The 19,419-nt window shown below is 52.0% G+C and overlaps 2 protein-coding genes across 7 annotated transcripts in view; one reads left to right on the forward strand and one right to left on the reverse strand.

Annotated features, from left to right (window-relative positions):
- Positions 1-217: 217 nt before the first annotated feature.
- A3GALT2 (alpha 1,3-galactosyltransferase 2) lies at positions 218-9,499 on the forward strand. Its single transcript, XM_055574482.1, has 5 exons — positions 218-417; positions 5,447-5,530; positions 5,736-5,825; positions 6,093-6,230; positions 8,812-9,499. Exons 1-5 carry the CDS (start codon positions 371-373, stop codon positions 9,497-9,499), a joined length of 1,047 nt encoding a protein of 348 aa, XP_055430457.1. The 5' UTR covers positions 218-370.
- A 5,631-nt stretch (positions 9,500-15,130) lies between these two features.
- ZNF362 (zinc finger protein 362) overlaps positions 15,131-19,419 on the reverse strand; it is a 43,064-nt gene continuing 38,775 nt past the window's right edge. For 4 of the 6 annotated variants that reach the window (XM_055573762.1, XM_055573761.1, XM_055573760.1 and 1 more), the window contains one exon: positions 15,131-16,957. In XM_055573762.1, coding sequence (XP_055429737.1) covers positions 16,841-16,957 — 117 coding nt within the window. In that variant the 3' untranslated portion in view covers positions 15,131-16,840. Of the gene's footprint in view, positions 16,958-18,074; positions 18,555-19,419 lie in introns of those variants that run through there. The other 2 variants (XM_055573763.1, XM_055573765.1) reach the window with 2 other exon arrangements.

The following is a 19,419-nucleotide window of genomic DNA, read 5'->3' on the forward strand; positions in this document are numbered from 1 at the left end:
GTTGCCCTTACCCTATCCTGGCTGACTGGTATGCACACCCTGTTTTACTGAAGAGGTCAAGGGTTCCTGGAGGTGAACTGTGCAAAGTCTCAATCAGGTACCCTTGAGTTGTGGCTGGAACTCTGCAGAACAGGGTTCTCGCTGAGTGGCAAACACCACAGAGGACCTGAAGAGGGGCACAAGGACCCGCACCACCACCACCACCCCCTCCCAGGGGAGGAAAAAGCCTTGGGACAAACATGGCTCAGTGCCTCTGGCCAGTTCATCCCACTTGGTCCTGGGGGCGTGGTTTCTGACACATGGCCTGGAACGGCTTTGTTCAGTCACCAGGTCATTTCTTCCCTGGCTCTCGGCTGAGGTGGTTCTCGGAATGCTGTCCCACCTGCTCCTTGACATGGCTTTCAGGGAAGGACCCAGGTGAGCAGGGATGCTGCCAGTGTCTGGGGGAAGATGGGGCATGACAACTGTCCTGAGAGGAGTGCAGTCTGGTGGCCAGAACAGTCGAGGAGGCACCAAGGCTGGCCCGCTGAGAACGAGCTGAGCCATAGAGGTCCTTGGGGGAAAGTGGCTGGACGGGCATCGCCATGGGGTACAGACGGTCCAGGGCACGAATGGGGCGGTGGGGGAAGACAGCATCCTGGGAGATCTCGTAGCTTGTAAAGGGTATGGTGACTCTCCTGCTGCCCTTAACTCTGACCCCATGGTGAACAGAGAACAGACTTGGGGGTGCACTTCCCACTGAAACACAGCTCTCTATTCCCACTGGGAGTGACCATCCTGGTCTGCAAATTTATTCCCGCTTAGGAACTAACAATTGATCTTTAACCACCTCCTGAAAGTGAGGAGGGTCCAGGAGCCAGTGTGAGGCGGCCTTGAGAGATGGCCTCCTGCAGGTGGGAGCTGGGTGGGGGGGTGGGGGTCCTTTTAAAATTATCTGAGCAAGGAACTGGGATGGCTCTGCCTGGCTGCCCTGGATGGAGGGACTGGCTAACAGCATGGGACGGCAGAGAAGGCTCTGCTCCAGCATTTCCTGCCCTTGCCAACCCACCCACCCCATGGTGTCCCTGTAGGGGGCAGTCTCGTTTCCAAGAGCAACTGTAAAATAGCTCCGTAATGTTTATATTGATTACATATTGAAAGGATATATTGGATTAAATTATTAAAACTTCAGTTTTTTCCACTCTTAACATGGCTACTATTATTAGAAAAATTTATATTCCTGGCTCACACTATATTTCTATTTTCTCTTATGTTTTTATAAAAGAACAGAGATGTACACATCTGTGTACATTTTATAAAAGAACACAGATGCACAGGTGCACGGTACGGGAGCCTTCCCCTCACAGAAGTGAAGTCGGCCTCTATGCACAGTTCTGTTACTTACTCTTCCACTGAGTCCCTTAGGCCCTCTTTTCCAGAGAGCACGTATCCACCGACCTCATCCTTTTCAATGGCCAGGCTGCTCTCCGTTGCACAGGGATGCATTACTCAATTCACCCTCCTCTCCACGGACCAACACTGGGGTGGTTTATCTCCATCTGCTTTTTCCAGCAACACTCGGAGAACCACCTTAGCCTGCCGGCTGTGCAGTCTCGTTTCCAGAAGGGTAAAGTTGGGTCTGGTGTGAGTGTGTGAAATGATTTTGTAGGCCCTGTAGGCAGGACTGAGAGAGGTGGACTTCACCTTGCAGTCACTAGAAAGGCTTAAAACCACTTGCTCTTTCTAAATGGCTCTGTATTTTTCCTTCATTAAAAGAAGCAATAAAAGCACATTAGAGACAGGTGGGAGGAAAAATAAAGGAAAAAAACCCTCCCGTAACCTATTACACAGATTCTTCTTACTTTCAGTCTTCTGGTGCATGTTTTCATTAGTAGACCTGTAATCACAGTGCCCATAAATTTTAGATCTTGCTTTTTCCATTGAAGGTTTTTGTGTAAGATCTTTCCATGTGACTACAGAATTTTCATAAAAAGTTTACTTCGCTGGACACTGGGGCCTTTTCCAGTTTATCTGAGCAGCCCGTGCAATGCCTTCTCCACGGGTGCTCTCCAGCCCTTGTTCAACCAAGCTCAAGTCTCCCTATGTAAAAGAAACACACACGCCTCCATCAGTCCCAATCCCACAACCTGTTCAGTTCCCATCCTTTCTCTTTCCTTTTACACAGACTTCTGGGAAGAGCCCCCTGCCCCTCCCTCCATTTCCTCCTCTGCTCACTCAGCCCCCTGCCCGCCCCCAGCCATGTCCTCGGTGCTGGGTCCTGGCTCTCCGCCCCGGCTCTCTCCCTCCTCCACAGCATCCTTGCCCTCCGTGGGAATCCCAGAACTCTCTCCTGAGGCTGCCTGCCTGCCTTCTGGGCTCCTTAACCCCAATCAGACTAGTAGCCTTCATCTCCTTTGCTAGTCCCCCAGTCCTGCCCACCCTACCTCGACAGCCATTCATCACCTACTCCTCCCAACCCTCTGCCAACACGGACCTGTCTTCCTGCCTCCATGCCCCCTGCCTCGCACTCCATGTCCAGGCTGGAGTATTTCTCAAATAAAAATCTGGCTGCACCACTTTTTTAAGGGAAGGCCCTGAAAAGGGTTCCCCAGGGCTTCAAGATGAAGTCCAAACCCCTTAGCCTAGAATGTGGGTCCTGGGTGATCTGGTTCTGGCTTATCCCCAGCCTCACCTCTCATCACTCCCCATCCACACTCCACCCACCCCTGTGGAGGACCTACAGTCCCACATGCTTTCTAAGCTCTCTCACTTCCTCACTTCTACACATTGCTGTTCCTTTTTCACAGACCTCCCTTTCCCCTCCACTGCCTTCTCTGCCTGGATAACTTCTAATCCTTCAGGTCCTAGATTTAAGGGCATCTCCTCCAGGAAGCTTCCCTGACTTCCTCCCCATCTGTCCAGGCTCAGGTGCCATCCACTAGTTTGCCCTTAATGCTATCTTGTATTTACACTAATCACAGCCTTTGCTATGCTGTTCCACTCCTCTCTTTGCCATCTGTCCTCTGACCCCATTCCCCTCTTTCTGGCCATCACATCTTCCTGACCCTGCTCCTGGAAGACAAGGTCTGTGTTTCGCTCACCTCTGAATCCTTGACCTAGCGCAGTGCTCAGTTCTGAGCTTGTGACCACTAAGCGTAGGCTGAATGCATGAATGAGCAGAAACTAGCGAACATCTTGATGCATAAAGTTTTCCCATGCTGAAGATGGTCTCCTTTGAACGGGTTCCCAGAAGCTGCAGCGATTGGATTAAAAGGGATGACTGCTGAAAGTTTCAATTCCCACAGCTAAGGAGCTTTCCATGAAAGCTGTAGTGATTTACATCCCACCAGCAGGTGTAAGAGTGCTTGTCTCGCTGTATTCTCACAGCGTGGCTATTTTCATTTCTTTTTAAAAAGTGCTCATTTTATAGGCAAAACATCTCGCCTGGTTCTAATCCATAAGTCTTTGATTACTGTAAGGGTGAACATCTTTCCATATGTTTGCCTACTAAATGCATTTCCCCTTTGAGGATTTCCCTCATGCGATGTGACACAGTTAAGGCAGCTGGCATTTTATGAGCTGACTCTGGGGGCTGTTCGGGGGAGGGGGAACTGGGAGCAGGCAGGTCCTGGTGGGGATGAGCAGGCAAGGTCACTGTGGGGGTTGGGGGGATAGGTGCGGCAAAGAAGGGGGAGATCAAGGAGGCAAAGCCAACACACCCTGAGGACTTGCAACAGACAGTGGGCGAGGCAGAGGGAGGGGTCAGTGCACCCAGGTTTGGCCAACTGAACAGAACCACGCGTCCAACAGAGATGCACGGATGAGTATGTACATACACAACTGCAAGGGGCCTCTCTGACCTATTTACTGGATACACCTACTGAGGAACAGTGACATGGGGCAGCAGGAAAGGCAGGGGCATGAGGGTCTGACTGGGCTGCCTTCTTGGAAGAGACCGGAGGAGGCAGATTTTGGAAGGACTTTATAGGGCAGGGAGGGGATCTGGGAGTTTGTGCTGAGAATCCTGAGGGCTTGTTCAGCAACAATAATATGGATGATAATCAACGATAGCTAAAGCTTATTGAGCTGTTACTGTGTGCAAGGCCTTGTTCTAATCACTTAGCAGGTATGAACTCAGTAGCCACCGCAGCCCTCTAAGGTAGGTAATCTTATGAAGTACATGTCTAGATGAGGAGACTCAAGTGTAGAGGCCCGGAATCTTGCCCGAGGTCAGAGAGCTAAGAAGTGGTGGCCTGGGATTCAAACCTGGGGGGCTAGCTCCAGTGGCCAGGCTCCTCACCACAGGGGTTCTGTCCATCTAGAGACACTGGACCCCAGCAGGGGTAAGGAGAGCTGGAGGAGACCCCCTCACCCCCTGCTGAGGAGCTCATTAAAATTCTCAACTTTCAGAGCCCTTCTGGAAAACAAGCAACTACGGACAAATCGCAAAGTCCACCTCCTTGGAGCCAGCAATGGGGTTGCTGAACTCTGCTGGAGGGACCCCACTCCATGACTGGAGCCACCACAGACACACAGTCCCCTGACTGCAGCCTGCCCTCCAGGAAGCCCAGCAACTCATCCCTAAGCCCCAGATGCTCTCAACTCCCAGCCACAAACTTCCCTGCATCCCCTTCCAGACTCTTCCCTGTCCAAGTTCAATCCGACCCAGGCGAAGCACCCTGTTACTATCCCCCATATCTGCTTCTGGGAAAAAGCAAAAAAAATTACACATCTACATGCTCATCAGAAATGACCTGGTTAGGCAAATGATGCCATCCCAATCAAAGGCATATTAGGCAGCCAGAAAAGAGGGTGAGGAAGCGCTTCAAGAATGCAGATGGACATAATGGTCCATGGAAAATGCAAGGTGGAGCGACCACTTGTGGGGGGAAAGCCAAGGAAGGGATGGAGGGAAGGAGAAAGAACTTGCTACCGTATTTATATTTGCCTGTCTATGCATAGACTAGCCCCCTGCAGAGGGGACTGGGTGGCTAAAAACAGGAGAAACTGCACTATCTACCCTCTTCTGTACCTTTCAATGTCTGTGCCAAATGACAGAATAATATATTCATATCAACATTAAATCACATCATTTTTCATATATAAATGTATATGCGTGATGAGTTGCTGATGCTCCTTCCAGCTCAGTCGATAAAGAATCTGCCTGCAATGTAGGAGACCTCTGTTCAACTCCTCGGTCAGGAAGATCCACTGGAGAAGGGAGAGGCTACCCACTCCAGTATTCTTGGGCTTCCCTTGTGGCTCAGCTGGTAAAGAATCCACCCACAATGCGGGAGACCTGGGTTTGATCCCTGGGTTGGAAAGATTCCCTGGAGAAAGGAAAGGGAAAATACTCCAGTATTCTGGACTGGAGAATTCCATGGACTGTATAGTCCACGAGGTTGCAAAGAGCTGGACACGACAGAGTGACTTTCACTTTCATTCACTTTCACTCCCCACCTCCCAGGGCCTGGAAGAAAATCTTCTGGCAGCTGATCCTACTTGCACTTGGCATCTTAGGGCTGCTCCTGTTCGGGCTTCCTGTACTCAGGTATAACCCCTTCCCCAGCCCTCACAATGGGACCAGCAGGCGCAGGGTCCAAGTGGCCCTTTCCAAGTGCCCCCTTGAGGGATGGGGAGTGGCAGCTGTCACGGCTGCACAAGCATCCTCGGGGGCTCTCCCCCCTTGTAAGTAGCAAAGAGAGAGGGCTCCTGAGCAGGCTGGCACCCCCCTCACTACTGCTCCCACCCCACAGGCATCTGGAAGTCCTCATCCCTATGGGTGTCTGCCCTCTGGCCAGAACGCCCCTGCTGAGAGACAACTTCACGGGTCCCCTGCATCCTGGGTGAGAAGCCACCACCTCTCCCACTCTGAGAACACCCCCACACCCTACTGAGCTCTGCCCCAGTGTCCCTGTCCTCCTCGCATCCCCGACCCTGGCAGGGCTAGGCACTCCACCCAGGGCCCCCCTCAGGTAGCACATCTCCCACTACTCTGCTGACCTGGGGCAGGCCTGGGTGGTCCCGAGGGTCCAGGACTAGGGGGGGTGGCAGTGAACATTCACCCAGCAGGTGAATGGATGAACCTGTCTCTCCCTCCCTGCCCCGGCCAGGGCCCGGCCTGAGGTCCTAACCTGTACTTCCTGGGGGGCTCCCATTATTTGGGATGGCACCTTTGACCCAGATGTGGCCCAGCAAGAGGCTGTACAGCGGAACCTCACCGTGGGTCTGACTGTCTTTGCTGTAGGCAGGTAAGGCCTGGGGAGGGAAATGGTGGCATCCTAGCAGGAAGGAGTGGCGGTGCATGTGATGCAGCAAGTGGGGCACCCCATTCTCCTGGGCCATAGGATGCCAAGGAGAAGCAGAGACAGCACCCCTTGTCCAGACCCCCATGGTGAGGGCAGACCCCTCCTCCCTGGACACCAACGCTGTGGAGTCCACCCGGCACAGGTAGCCAGTAGCTCAGAATCACAACCGAGAAGGAATCTGCCCAGGGTCTGGGGCAGATCCATCCGGGGGCCTTGGGTTTTCGGTGAGAAAAGGGTCTTTTCAGGTGAGACTTGTGAGAGCAGATGACAACGACTGGGTAAACAGAGGGGCTGGCCCGGTGGCAGAAGGGCCCGTAGCCAGTGGCTCATGCACAAGCACCCAACAAGGGGAAGCGGGAGGCTGGCCAAGCAATTCTGATGGCAGGAGAGGGACTGGGGAGCTGAGGGCTTTTGCAAGGGAGCGAATCTGGGCTGGGTAAAGAGGGATGTGAAGAAAGGGAGATGCTGAGAATGGCAGCGTCAGCAGACCAGAGGACTCTGAGGAAGGGCTGTTGGGGGTGGAATCACAGGACATGGGCTGGAAGGATGGGGGCTCCCAGAGTGGGACATGTGAAGGCTGCAACTTTGGCGGGGGGCCCAGACTGATGATGACCAAGTGGAGAGAGAGGCCATGGGGGCAGCTGACTGAGTGGGGAGGGGACAGGATCAGGACAGGAGGCCAATCGAGGATATGAGGGGCCCCCAGGTATGGAGAAGGAGCCCAGAGTGGTAGGTGGAGAAAAAATCTCAGGGCACTGACTTTTTCATCTCCTCATTATGGACAGCAGGCTCTCCAAGCTGGTATTCACCTTGCAGTAGTGAGGCAAAGTTCTGGCTAAGAGCAGCAATCAGATCCTGCAATCTAAGGGCACAGAGAGGTAGAGTTTAAGGCAATCTAAGGAAAAGTTTCTAATAATGGAACGGGCTGCTTTGGGAAGGCAGTGAGAGCTTTGCATCCAGAAAAAGATATCTAAAAGTCTGGGGAAGGAATTCTGTCATCAGATACCCCAGACAACTGCTCAAGGTTCCTCCAAATTTGTACCCCACACTCTGGAAGGGAGAGAAAGTCAGGAGGGCCCCTGGAAGGCCAGGGAGCAAACAGGACAAGGGCTGACCAGGCAGCCAGGCAGGCAGAACTATGGCCTCTCCAGGACCTTTGTGCCCCCACTTCTGTTCTGGATGCTGAGTAAGGGGTTTCTCCACCAGCCTTCAGAGCTCAGTTGGTAAAGAATCCGCCTGCAAAGCAGGAGACCCTGGTTCAATTCCTGGGTCGGGAAAATCTGCTGGAGAAGGGACAGGCTACTCACTCCAGTATTCTTGGGTTTCCCTTGTGGCTCAGGTGGTAAAGAATCTGTCTGCAGTGCAGGAGACCTGGGTTCGATCCCTGGGTTGGGAAAATCCCCTGGAGAAGGGAAAGGCTATCCACTCCAGTATTCTGGCCTGGAGAATTCCATGGACTGTATAGCCCATGTGGACGCAAACAGTCGACACAACTGGAGCGATTTTCGCTTTCACTTTCCACCAGCCTGAGGGACCCAGAGTCTCTGGGACCAGAAATTTCAGGGTCCTAAGTTCCAAGGTTCTATAAACCCAACATAAGACGCTGAGGCTTCTAAGTCTCTAATTCCAGCTTCTCCCAGTTCCACCCAGAATACAGCAAGTGCAGGTAAGGATACAGGCTCTAATGCCAGGCTGGGTTCAAATCCTGGTTTCACACTTACCAACTGTGTGTGCACTTGGACAAGCTAATAAAGCTCTTTGTGACTCAGTTTCCTCACCTGAGATAAAGATAATAATGGTGAAGATTAAATGAGATAAGGCACATTACTTTGAAAACTGTCTGCCACATGATTAATGTTCTAAAATATGAGGCATTATTACTATTATTTTAGGACCCCAGGATTCCAAAGTGTGTTTATAGAAAGTTACTAGTATCGCAAACATCCCACTTACCTAGGTTTGTGGTTTGTCACCACAAACTCAGTGACAGAAAACAATTCATTATTACCATTGCTCACGGTCTTGTGGCTCAGGAATTCCGACAGGGCTCAGCAACTGGGGCCCCTCCCTGCTCCCAAACTTTTGGGTCCCCACCAGGCCAGTAGCCTGCAGAAAACCAGAGGGCGCTTTTCCCCATGGCTAGCTCAGGCTCTCTCACTTCGTGGCAGCCTCAGAGTGCTTAAGCAAAGGGCCAGAGCTCTAAAGAGACAAAGGCTAACGGGCCAGTCCTCCCAAGGACCAGCACAGCATCCCTTTCTTGGGACTCTACTGACCTAGGCGGTCAGGGAGTGCCGCGTTCTAGGGCAGGGACACAGAGCCCCTGTGGGCAGGGATGGCAAACAATGGGCAATGATTTTTAATTCACCTCGGACGACTCTGGGGCTGAATAGTTCTGGAGTTCCGGGGTCTGGGGTTGCAGGATCCCAGGAAGGACACGGGGAGGGCTTGTAAGCCCGACGACTCCTCGGACTCCGGAGGGCGCAGCGGCCAGGCTGATTTGGCCTGGCCCCGCCCCGCCCGGCAGGTACCTGGAGAAGTACCTGGAGCGCTTCCTGCAGACGGCCGAGCAGCACTTCATGGTGGGCCAGCGCGTGATATACTACGTGTTCACCGAGCGTCCGGCCGCGGTACTCTGCGTGCCGCTGGGCCCGGGCCGCCGGCTGCGCGTGGAGCGCGTGGCACGCGAGCGCCGCTGGCAGGACGTGTCCATGGCGCGCATGCGCGCGCTGCACGCGGCGCTGGGCGGCCGCCTGGGCCGCGAGGCGCGTTTTGTGCTCTGCATGGACGTGGACCAGCACTTCAGCGGCACCTTCGGACCTGAGGCGCTGGCCGAGTCGGTGGCGCAGCTGCACTCCTGGCACTACCGCTGGCCCCGGCGGCTGCTGCCCTTCGAGCGCGACGTGCGCTCGGCCGCCGCCCTGGGCCCCGGGGAGGGCGACTTCTACTACCACGCGGCCGTGTTCGGGGGCAGCGTGGCGGCCCTGCGGCGGCTGACGGCGCACTGCGCGCGGGCCCTTCGGCGGGACTGCGCGCGCGGCCTGGAGGCGCTCTGGCACGACGAGAGCCACCTCAACAAGTTCTTCTGGCTGCACAAGCCCGCCAAGCTGCTGTCGCCCGAGTTCTGCTGGAGCCCCGACATAGGCCGCCGGGCCGAGATCCGCCGCCCGCGCTTGCTCTGGGCGCCCAAGGAGTATGCCTTGCTGCGTGGCTAGCGGTGCACTGGGCCCCGGAGGTCCCAGACGCTGGCGGGGCCCCTTCTGGAAGCGGAGTGGCGCTGGAGGGGACGGAAAGACTGCATGAAAACCTGCCTGGCTGCGGAGATGGGGGACAGGGGGCTGGAACAGGCCCGGCCTTGGGGGAGTGCCTCTCCGAGGCGGGCCGTCCATCCCTTCCCCAACTTGGTACAGCGACCCAGGCACCACCAGCTCCCTGGAAACGTTTCACTTCTGCCCTTACTGAGTTCAGCAGAGGCCCCACCCCCGAAGAGATGTTTTAGCCCCTTCCTCATACCCCCCACTTAAAAAAAAAAAGTGGGACTGAGGCCCAAAAAGGGAACGTAACTGTCTAAGGACCCAGAGCATCTGTGAGTCAGTCAGTGAGGTCAGCAGCTGGAAAGTCAGGACGGGCCCACAGGCCAAATAGAGCTGCCGCTGGGCAGGAGCCCCAGATGGAGAAACACAGTGGCATCCGGTTCACCTCCCCCGCTCTCGGCAGGGTTTGTACATATTTAAGCAATACGATAATAAAATACATTAGTCCACAGTGTCCTTGTGGCCCTTTCTCCTGGAGAATCCAGATTCATAAAAAAAAAAAACATTTCCTCGCCATGGGACCCACGGCTGTTTAGCCACAGTGTCTGGGAGATAAATTTCCTTATCCGTGGCTGCTCCCCAGACTCTTCATCCTCAATAGAGAAAGATGCACGTTCCGAATGGGAGCATGAAGTCATCAGGCCTTCCAGGAAAGGTGGTTCCCTCCGGGAAATAGCTGCAGAGTTGGGGAAGTTATCTGCTGGAAGTCCCTGAGATATTGTCTTAACAGCTGCAAACTAGAGGCCTGGAGAGGGTGGGATTTCCCTCCGGGTCTCCTGAACCATTTCTGTAGTGTTCTCATAGACCTTCAATTTTTAACAGCCTCCACTGGTCTCAGGTGGGACAACAGTTCTGTAAGCCAACTCTGATGGCTTTTACACAGTAACCATTTTTTCAAACAATTTTTACAAACATTTTATCAACACAGTTAATGATGATCTCCCCTCTCCAAAGCAGTTCCTAGGTCCCAGTGTCTCCTTCCTAAACTAGATTAGCAGAACCCAGGAGGCCTTTTGGACTCTGGGTTAGAGCTACGAACAGGCCAGGTGTGCCCGAGAACAGGTTATTACTTGATGACTCTAAGCTGACATCCCTTCCTCTGGTGGGAGACGGTCCACCCTACCCTGCAGCATTCACTAAAAGCCACACAGACCGACTCCATGGCCAGCAGAGACCTGAGTTCGGACAGGTAGGATCTGGTTAGGAATCAGCCCCCTTCTGACTGTGCATGGCTGTGGACTAGATCCTTAACCTTTGTTGAGTCTGTTTTCTCATATGTCAGGTGGGGATGCCAGTCACCCTCCGTGCAGGTGTTGTGACGCTCCAGAAAATAACTTGCCTTCTCCCGCTCCTTGCCTGCTCCTTCTCCAGCAACTTCAAGGAGTGCAGAGGAGTCAGCAAAGGCCAGTCATTTCCTGTTTTAAAGAGGAAGTGATGGCAGGAATCAGGGGTTTTCTGGAGCTGGGCTGGAGCAGCCTCCTGAGGTGGGTTGAGACCTTTCTGAGGAGGGGGAGGAGTCAAGGAAGCTTCAGGGGAACAGAGTGGATGATCACTTGGTAACAGGTCGTCCTTTGTCCCAGAGGCCCACCATGGGGGTAGGGCTGTAGAGGCAGGAATAAGCTCCTTCTGCAACTCCTCATCAGTATCTCTGTCAATCATTATCCTCAGTACCCATCCTGCGACCCTCAAGGACCCAATAAGCTCCTGAGAGCTTCCAGGTGAGCCGGTGAAAATCAGACTCCCAGTCCCCCTAGCGTCACTGCTACATGCAAAATCTTCACCTGTCCAGCCATCCTTAGTGCCATGCCAGCTCAGATGTCATCCCCCCAAATTCCCAAACGTCGACAGCCCTCTGTAATCAGAGTTTACTGATCATAAAGGACATAGACTCATCAAGGCTACATCAAATAATAACAACAGTTACATTTATTGGGTACTTACTGTGTGCCAGACACAGTTCTAAGCCTTAGATATCTATTGATTCATTCAGTCCTCATATCCACCCTATAAATTACTATTATTTTCTTCATATTACCCATGAGAAAATCGGGCACAGAGAGGTTAACTAACTTACCTGCTGCTACACCATTCAGTTCAGTTCAGTTGCTCAGTCATGTCCGACTCTTTGTGACCCCATGAATTGCAGCATGCCGGGCCTCCCTGTCCATCACCAACTCCCGGAGTTCACCCAAACTCATGTGCATCAAGTCGGTGATGCCATCCAGCCATCTCATCCTCTATCATCCCCTTCTCCTCCTGCCCACAATCCCTCCCAGCATCAGGGTCTTTTCCAATGAGTCAACTCTTCGCATCAGGTGGCCAAAGTACTGGAGTTTCAGCCTCAACATCAGTCCTTCCAATGAACACCCAGGACTGGTCTCCTTTAGGATGGACTGGTTGGATCTCCTTGCAGTCCAAGGGACTCGCAAGAGTCTTCTCCAGCACCACAGTTCAAAAGCATCAATTCTTTGGTGCTCAGCTTTCTTTATAGTCCAACTCTCACATCCATACATGACCACTGGAAAAACCATGGCCTTGACTAGACAGACCTTTGTTGGCAAAGTAATGTCTCTGCTTTTTAATATACTATCTAGGTTGGTCATAACTTTCTTTCCAAGCAGTAAGTGTCTTTTAATTTCATGGCTGCAGTCACCATCTGCAGTGATTTTGGAGCCCCAAAAAATAAAGCCTGCCACTGTTTCCACTGTTTCTCCATCTATTTCCCGTGAAGTGATGGGACCAGATGCCATGATCTTCGTTTTCTGAATGTTGAGCTTTAAGTCAACTTTTTCACTCTCCTCTTTCACTTTCATCAAGAGGCTTTTTAGTTCCTCTTCACTTTCTGCCATAAGTGTGGTGTCATCTGCATATCTGAGGTTCTTGATATTTCTCCCGGCAATCTTGATTCCAACTTGTGCTTCTTCCAGCCCAGCGTTTCTCATGATGTACTCTGCATACAAATTAAATAAGCAGGGAGACAATATACAGCCTTGATGTACTCCTTTTCCTATTTGGAACCAGTCTGTTGTTCCATGTCCAGTTCTAACTGTTGCTTCCTGACCTGCATACAGGTTTCTCAAGAGGCAGGTCAGGTGTCTGGTATTCCCATCTCTTGAAGAATTTTCCACAGTTTGTTGTCATCCACACAGTCAAAGGCTTTGGCATAGTCAATAAAACAGAAATATGTTTTTCTGGAACTCTCTTGCTTTTTTGATGATCCAGCTGATGTTGGCAATTTGATCTCTGGTTCCTCTGCATTTTCTAAAACCAGCTTGAACATCTAGAAGTTCACAGCTCATGTATTGCTGAAGCCTGGCTTGGAGAATTTTGAGCATTACTTTACTAGCATGTGAGATGAGTGCAATTGTGCAGTAGTTTGAGCATTCTTTGGCATTGCCTTTCTTTGGGATTGGAATGAAAACTGACATTTTCTAGTCCTATGGCCACTGCTGAGTTTTCCAAATTTGCTGGCATATTGAGTGCAGCACTTTCACAGCATCATCTTTTAGGATTTGAAATAGCTCAACTGGAATTCCATCACCTCCACTAGTGATGCTTCCTAAGGCCCACTTGACTTTGCATTCCAGGATGTCTGGTTCTAGGTGAGTGATCACACCATTGTGGTTATCTGGGTCATGAAGATCTTTTTTGTTATAGTCCTTCTGTGTATTCTTGCCACCTCTTCTTAATATCTTCTGCTTCTGTTAGGTCTATACCGTTTCTGTCCTTTATCGAGCCCATCTTTGCATGAAATGTTCCCTTGGTATCTCTAATTTTCTTGAAGAGATCTCTAGTCTTCCCCATTCGGTTGTTTTCCTCTATTTCCTTGCATTGATTGCTGAGGAAGGCTTTCTTATCTCTCCTTGCTATTCTTTGGAACTCTGTATTCAAATGGGAATATCTTTCAGATGACCATTATATCTACTACTGTGGGCAGGAATCCCTTAAAAGAAATGGAATAGCCATCATGGTCAACAAAAGAGTCTGAAATGCAGTACTTGGATGCAATCTCAAAAACGACAGAATGATCTCTGTTCATTTCCAAGGCAAACCATTCAATATCACAGTGATCCAAGCCTATGCCCCAACCAGTAACACTGAAGAAGCTGAAGTTGAACGGTTCTATGAAGACCTCCAAGACCTTTTAGAACTAACACCCAAAAAAGATGTCCTTTTCATTATAGGGGACTGGAATGCAAAAGTAGGAAGTCAAGAAACACCTGGAGTAATAGGCAAATTTGGCCTTGGAATACAGAATGAAGCAGGGCAAAGGCTAACAGAGTTCTGCCAAGAGAACGCACTGGTCATAGCAAACACCCTCTTCCAACAACACAAGAGAAAGACTCTACACATGGACATCACCAGATGGTCAACACCGAAATCAGATTGATTATATTCTTTGCAGCCAAAGATGGAGAAGCTCTATACAGTCAGCAAAAACAAGACTGGGAGCTGACTGTGGCTCAGATCATGAACTCCTTATTGCCAAATTCAGACTTAAATTGAAGAAAGTAGAGAAACCACTAGACCATTCAGGTATGACCTATGGACAGAGGTTTGTGACGTTGTACAGGAGACAGGGATCAAGACCATCCCCATGGAAAAGAAATGTAAAAAAGCAAAATGGCTGTCTGAGGAGGCCTTACAAATAGCTGTGAAAAGAAGAGAAGCTACACCATTTTCAATTTATAAATACTGAATAAATTCACTGATGTGAGAGCAAGCAGGGAATTAGAACTAGCCAAAAGATGGAGACAAAGTCAGGGGCTGAGGGTGCCACTGGCCCTCGGTCTCTTCTGTCTATCTCTGCTTCTCTGCCTCCTTTGTCCTCCTGCTTGTCTCCCGCACAACACAGCCCACCCCACCCCACCCCACCCCTGCCTACATAGGATTTTCCATATCAGGTGCCCACCAGCTCCTAACTTGTCCCTAACACCCCAAATGGAGATTTCTGATTGGAGAGTCAGCCAGTGGTGTGCTGGTCAACGTTTAGCAACTGACTCTTGGAGGAAAACAAAAGGACAACCCGAATGATGATTTACTGGCTTATGTAACAAGTCAGTGCTGGGCTTGGGCCAGGTACAGGACTCCGTGATGTGTCTCCGGCTCTCCTCTTGGCTTTGTTCGGAGTCAGCTTCATCCTGGGACACCTGCAGCAGCGGCAACAGCAGCTCGTTTCACACCTCCAGCTACCCCAGTGACTGAGGGGACCAAGAAGGCCCCTTCACACACAGCTTCCCCATGGGGGGTCGGGGGGGGGTCAATGGTTTGATTGCCTAGGAGGGAAATGCAGGAATTCCCCCAGAGCTTAGCAAGCCTGGCCCTGGGAGAGAGAAATTGACTCAACCATGAGTCACCATGGAGGGCTGCACTCCTTGGAGTCCTCGTGGTTCTTGGCTGCAAGTGATGGACACGTGAAAGGCCATTTCCCTTCCTTCCCAATTCTGGAGGGGGCGGCGCGGGGGAGGGGAGAGGAGCGTGGAAAGGTGCCCCCCGGCCCCGCCCTCGCACAGAGCACACACACCGCTGCCACCCGGCTGCAGGTACAGTTTATTCTTCACAACAGAGAAATACAAAGAGCAGAGGGGTTTGGGATTCCTGTTTCTTGCCCCCTTTAGTGTCTTCCCCCACATTTGACCTTTTTCTCCTCCCCACGCCTTTTCTTAAATAGAACGCAAACTGTGTTCCTGAAGCGCATTGCGGGGGAGCACCTGCCCTCACCTCCCTGCCACCACGATGCAGACTGAGAAGCCAACAGACTGTTTTCTCTTTTTTAATAAGGTAACTAGTTCTAAATACGGTGGCCTGGAGGTCCCATAGAAAAAAAGCAAAGGGTGTTAACAGTATGTATAACAGCATATTTACAGGGTAGTAACATGCGGACGAAAAGCTACAATACTGAGTATCAGACGACGCAAGTCAAACAAAGGGGTGGGGGCGGGGCGGAGAACTCCGTGGGAAAAGAAACCCCGGGAGACGTTAAACTGGTAAATCAATGACGAGTTAAGGCTTAAAAAGTGTATAAAAATAACACAGTTAATATTCAAAACGGAACTCCAGATACAGAATATATAGATGAGTTTCTGTCTAGTTTTCTTTTTTTTTTTTCCCCAGGGGATGTAGAGGGGGCTTCTCCGGGCTCTGTACATAGTTCCTATATACACGGACACGCATGGCTTTCAGATTGGGGTGTGTCTGTGGGGGCTGAGGGCAGGGTCTGCTCTTGGGACCCTCCTCCCCAAGGATCCGTTCCCTGCCGAGCGGCCTAGGGCCTGGGCTGGGGATCCCCCTCCATGGCAGGGAAGACAAGTAACCCCTCCTTGGGCACTGCCCCAACCGGAGGAAATTCTGCAGAGCGGAGGGGGTCCTTGGCCCAGGCCCACTCCCTCCCCCGCTGCCCACAGTCTGGGATGGTGGGAGAGGTAGCCGATAGGTTTCCTGGCCAGCACTGAGGTAGACTGGGGTGGTCTTCAGGGCAGTGGGGGCACCGGGTCTTACCCAGCCCGCCCCCACCCCGTGTCCCTGGGCCTGCGCCCAGCCCAGCCAACCCTGCACCCTTTGGTCCTGCGGACCTCCCGGCCCCTCTCCATCTGTCTCCTGAAGCCCGGGCAGCCCTGGAAGCTGCCACGTCCCTCTGCTCAGTGATGCCCAGGGCGCGGCTCTTGGAGGCTCGAGCTGGCAGCCGGCGGGGGGCGAGTGGCTCACTCCAGCTGCTTCCTGCCCCTCCCACCGGGGAGCCCCACTGCGGTCCAGACTCTCAGGCCTGCGCCTTCCCCTCAAGACCCAAGGCTGCGGCAAGAGAAGGTCCCACGCTGCCCTCTGGGTCTCTGTGTCCATCTGTCCGGTTCTTTCCATTTCTCGGTCTTAGCAGCACCAACTTCTTGGCCAATAAATATCTTTTTTTTTGTTATTTTCCAAAACAAACTTAAAACAAACAAACAAACAAAAAAAAAACAGTGAAGCAAGTGAAGGATGGGGGAAGAAAAGGAAAACCCAGCGGAGAGGTTCAAAGTGCTCTGAGATCGTCTTTGGATGCCACCAAAACAGTCCAGAATCTTGCAGTTGGCCTGGCCGCCCCCGGAGCTGGACCGGGCAGGGCTTCTGCGGCCCAGGCTTTCTGGAAGGTCAGGAAGGTCATGAGAGAGCTCGGCTGTTCCTGGAGGGCCCCTGGAGGGAGTCGGGCCGGTGCTGCCTGGGTCTGTGTCTGCCAGTGGGCAGGACGGGGCGGCGCCTTGGGTCGGCTCAGATGAGGGAAATTCGCACCGGGATGCTGGGGGACTCCGTCCTCTGGGGCGAGTGATGGCTCACCAGGTGCTCCACCACTGTGTGTTTGGACATGTGCTTCATCAGGTAGGTCTCCTGCGGGCAGGGGTGAGATTCAGAACTTAAAACCAGCTGCTGGCAAGGGCGCAGGGGGAGCTGCAGTTCCTATAAGCGGCCACTGGAGGGCTCCTGGGTAGATGAGCCGGCTAGAGGTGGACAGCCACAGCTTTGGGGGTGCCAGATGGGCATTGGCATTGGTTGCAGGGATACTGCATTTCTGCCAGTGGTGGGGGCTGGTTCATTTACCAGAGTCGGAGCCCACTGTGTGCTGACTAGAGAACAGGCAGGCATCAGGCTCGTCCCTCAGCAGTGACCACCTGGAACTCTCTAGGATCAGGCCATTAACCAATTGGCTGCAGTGGAGTCCTGTCCAGTGGAGCAGACCTGCCCCCATCTGGCCGGTGCTCCCCGTGAGGGTGGAGCAGTAGGCCTCGGTTGACCCTGGCTCTGCCATTTCTCAGCAGTGGAACGTTGGACCAGTCATCTCACCCCTCCAAGCCTTAGTTTCCTCCTCTGCAGGCAGGGATGGGGAAGGAAGGACTTCACAGGGTAGCTATGGTGATGAGGGTAAAGCTCTTAGCAAGCAGCAGGGCTGAGGGGACCACTGCTTCCCTAGTCTCTACATTTCATTCTAGGTGGTGATGGGAGCCCCAGCAGAAGCATCCCCAAGCTCTCCCCTCCCTTGGGAAGAATTGGGGCCTGATCTGACTGGTGACTTTAGAAGCATAAACTGGGCATGCTCGGTTCGTCCTTTGAGCACCGCCCCAGCTTCGGCTGAGTCTGACCTGAGGCACCCAAGACTGGGTGGGTGAGGTGACGCAAGGCTCACCTGCAGACCCACAGGCCCTCACACTAACCTGCCCGGTGGTGCTCTGGTTTCCATCTGCCACTTCTTGGCTTCCTACCTCAGTTAGCTCAACAATGGGCAGAGGAAGCCGTCAAATGCGGTGACAAAGTGCTATCAACCACCACCAAAGGGAAGCAGTCGGCAAAATCCAAACGAGGAGACTATTCTTCAGGGAGTAAGTGGCAAAGAAAAGGCAGTTGGGATCGGGGTGGGGACAAGGAAGAATAGTTTAAAAGCTATACTGACCCAGTGCAATGTAAGAATTTTATTTGGATCTTGATTAAAAAATAAAATTTATAAATAAATAAAATTATAAATTATGCCATCCATGAGACAAATGAAAATGTGAATACCAACTGGGTATTTGATGATATTAAGGACTATGGTGAATCATTTTAAAGTATTATAAAGGTATTGTGGATAAGTTAAGACACAAAGTGAAAATTTTCAGATGGAACAATATGATGTCAGTTTTATTTCAAAAAAACAGGGATATGGATGAGGAAGGATTGGTTGATGCCAGGTCCTGGGGTCTGATGGCAGCCTGGCATCTGGTGCAGTCTGATGCAGTCTGGGGTCTGATGGCAGCATGCACGCTCAGTTGTGTCTGACTCTTTGCGACCCCACAGACTGAAGCCCGCCAGGTTCCTCTGTCTATGGGATTTCCCAGGCAAGAATACTGGAGTGAATTGCCATTTCCTCCTCCAGAGGATCTTCCCCGCTCAGGGATCGAACCCGGATCTCCTGTATCTCCTGCATTGGCAGGATTCTTTACCTCTGAGCCACCTGGGAAGCCCCAACGGAAACATGAGGGCTCACTATTCACAAATGTTTCTTTTATGTATTATAGTAGTTTAAACGTCAATCCACTAAAATGTTTTTTCAGAAAAGGTAATTATTCTTGTTCTGTGGAGTCTAGTCAGGCCCAGTTCAGGGTGGGGCCTTAGGCCAGGTGAGATCTGACAGCCCCTTTCTCCCAGAGTTCAGATCCCCTCTAAGAACCATGGCTCTGAAGGTTGGTGACCCCTCCTTTAAGGTGCAATCCATCTGCCCCCTCCAGCCAAAGTGAACTTTCAAAATAACCCTCCTGGACAGTCTTCTCCCCATGGGTCCCCACTCCACCTGGGAAAACATGCGAACTTCCTAACAGGGCCCCACAGCCTCATGTGACCTAATTATTCTTCAGTTTCTGGAGCACACTGCGTTGGTTCCACCTAGGGTGTTTGCATTCACTGTCTCCCTGCTTGGAAAGTTCCTCCCCTCCTCTTCTCCTCACCTGGCCAATTATCCCCTACGCCTTCTTCTAAATGCTACTTACTTACACACCTACCCCAAACCATCTCCCTTCCCCAACTCCATTTTATCCTCCCTGCAGCTGTCTTTCAAAACATATGTTTCTTTTTTGCCTTTATAGCTGAGGTTCTCAATCAGAGGCAATTTCTCCCCCAAGGGACATTTGGCAACCTCTAGAGGCATTTTCCAAGAGCGGTTGCTAAGTGGAATGTGGCCAAGGATGTTGCTAAACATCCTATAATGCTCAGGGCAGCACCCCCGGAAAAACGTCAGTGTGGGCCGAGGTTGAGAAAGCCTGCTGGAAAGCAGTTGCCGTGGCCTGTCACTACATATTCACTTGTGTGGTTACTTGTTTAAT

The sequence above is a fragment of the Bubalus kerabau genome, chromosome 3 (assembly GCF_029407905.1).
Source record: "Bubalus kerabau isolate K-KA32 ecotype Philippines breed swamp buffalo chromosome 3, PCC_UOA_SB_1v2, whole genome shotgun sequence".
In the NCBI taxonomy this organism is placed as follows: domain Eukaryota; kingdom Metazoa; phylum Chordata; class Mammalia; order Artiodactyla; family Bovidae; genus Bubalus; species Bubalus kerabau.